The sequence below is a fragment of the Austrofundulus limnaeus genome, unplaced genomic scaffold, assembly GCF_001266775.1.
Source record: "Austrofundulus limnaeus strain Quisiro unplaced genomic scaffold, Austrofundulus_limnaeus-1.0 Scaffold628, whole genome shotgun sequence".
In the NCBI taxonomy this organism is placed as follows: domain Eukaryota; kingdom Metazoa; phylum Chordata; class Actinopteri; order Cyprinodontiformes; family Rivulidae; genus Austrofundulus; species Austrofundulus limnaeus.
The window spans coordinates 69,078-71,340 of NW_013953030.1; the positions used below are offsets into that span (position 1 = coordinate 69,078).

General features: G+C 32.3%; 1 protein-coding gene across 1 annotated transcript in view; it reads left to right on the forward strand.

The window, feature by feature from the left end:
- The window catches only part of txlna (taxilin alpha), a gene marked incomplete at its 5' end in the record, with an annotated part of 20,477 nt that overhangs the window by 3,848 nt on the left and 14,366 nt on the right, over window positions 1-2,263 (forward strand). The window contains 1 exon segment of the mRNA XM_014027271.1: window positions 124-215. Coding sequence (XP_013882725.1) covers window positions 124-215 — 92 coding nt within the window.

Genomic DNA, 2,263 nt, shown 5'->3' on the forward strand with positions numbered 1-2,263 from the left:
ACTCTCCATATTGATTACGTTTAAATAATTCAATTAATTCTGAATTTGGTTGTTTTTTTTTATCTAACGGAACCTTTTTTTTTTTTTTTTTTTTTGCTGTTCAACTCCGCTTGTTTTCCTTAGGTAAAGAGATCACTCTTCTCATGCAGACCCTCAACACGTTGAGCACTCCAGAGGAAAAGCTTGCAGGTCTCTGCAAGAAGTATGCTGACCTGGTGAGTAGTTCCTGCAAGCTCTGTCTCCGTATGTTTTTAAGGTTAAAATAAACAAAAGTTACAGTCGTATTTTAAATAAATAAATGAATCAGACCCACTTAATCAATTTTTACAATCTTGATGTCCAGCTTTTGAAGCCAACAGGCCAGTCGTTACTGTAAATAATCTGTTACTTGCTCCTGCATATATGAACCTGAGCAATAACAGGAGTGAGTATCTTTAAAATAATGGACTTTTTTTTACACATTATTTAAGAAAGACTTGTCTGAATGTATTTTTAAGAAGAAATTGTTTCGCGAATCAGCTTTACGAATGCTTTTTATATAATTTCTGTTTCATTTATTGTTCATTTTACATCAAAAACTATTTACAGCAGTTTAAACTTTATAATGAGATTGAAAAAGAACAACTTTAAAGTTTTTGCTACTTGACTGACATTGTTGCAAGGTGTTTGAAATTTTTCACAGTTTCTGATTTTTTTTAATTTGTTTGTTTATTTTTTTGCCCAGTTTTATTTAATAAATGAGACAAAGTGTTTATTGTCATGAACACAATGAAACATGTTTCTCTGAGTTATGAAGTTCTTATGTTGCCCTCCACAGGGAATGCCAGAGGAGACTAACAAAAAAAAAAGAAAAGAAAAATTATAAATAAGAGAAAACCAAGAGTATCAACAGATGAGATGTGAAAAATGTAAAGTAACGTCAAAAAGGTGCAAAAAGTCCAGCGGAGTGATAGAAACACTCATTATTTAAGATTCTGATGGTATTTAGGAAGTAGTTCTATTTACCTCACTTTTAGCCCAGACACAAACCAGATGATTGACTGGTCAGAACCAGTGCGACTGGAATTTTTTTCTAGTCTCACTATTAAGAAATCAGGTCAAATTGGTCACACTGAGTTCTGACCAGGTACAGGGAGCGGCAGTGGCCAAAATACCTCCGAAACTTAATCTCTTGAGCCGGGGACAAAACTGTTTTTTTCCGTTTTCTATTTCTTTTAACTTCTGGTAACTTAAGATCTGTCAGTTGAAGCTGGACGTGTTTGACATCAAAATAAACCTAAGAATCTTGGCTAAAAACTCATGGAAATAATTTTTACATCCACCAAACAGTTCAAACAACAAGCAGTTTAATCGGAAAGTAAACAAACTGTACAAAATGGCATCACTGCAAATCTGTAAAGGAAAAATTGACATTATTTTTAAAGTAAGTCAAAGTAGATACCTAAATATGTTGTGTGTGTTGGGTGAGAGTGAAAAAAAAATTAAATTATGTTCCATCCTCAATATCTCTAAAACCATATCAGCTGTTTTAACACTTAACTTCTGATGAAATCTCCCAGCTTTATTTTGATATCAAGATTATTTAAGTAGAATTTGTAAATGCTGAGATACACTCAGTTACATTTCAGCATGGTATTTTGAGAAAAAACTAAGAGGTTAACCTACTTGCATAAACCAGTTTTTTACTGGTTTCCATTTTGTTTGTTAAATTCTTCCTGTATGAGAAGTCACAGAGCCCTATGGTTGAGTGTTTAAAGGGATCCCTGATTAGTTGTAACATTAGACTTTGTTTGATAAACATTTATTTTAACTGTAAAATAAAGACTGTAAAAATACTGTAGGCCAGGGTTCAACAAGATTTTATTTTTTTACCTGCCCTGTCGGGCAGGTGACAACAAATGTTACCTGCCCGACATGAAAAGTTACCTGCCCGAAACAAAAATGTTCAAATTTTGATAAAATAAGGAAAACGTGTACTGTACTTTGTACTACAAAAGTATTAACATTGTTATACAGAGGTATATAATATATTACATCTGATTAAACAGATGCAAACATTTTAGACTGAGTTACTAACAGTCAATTGTATTATTAAGAACATCTTCAAAAAAGTGTTTCCCTAGAGTATTGGCCTTGGGGGTGGGGTTTATGAAAACAGAATGATGTACAGCAGCAGCAGCTTTGTTTTAAATACAATTTACAGAACATGAAAAAGTCTGAAATTTGCATTAATTAAATATTAAAATAATTAATATAATTATAT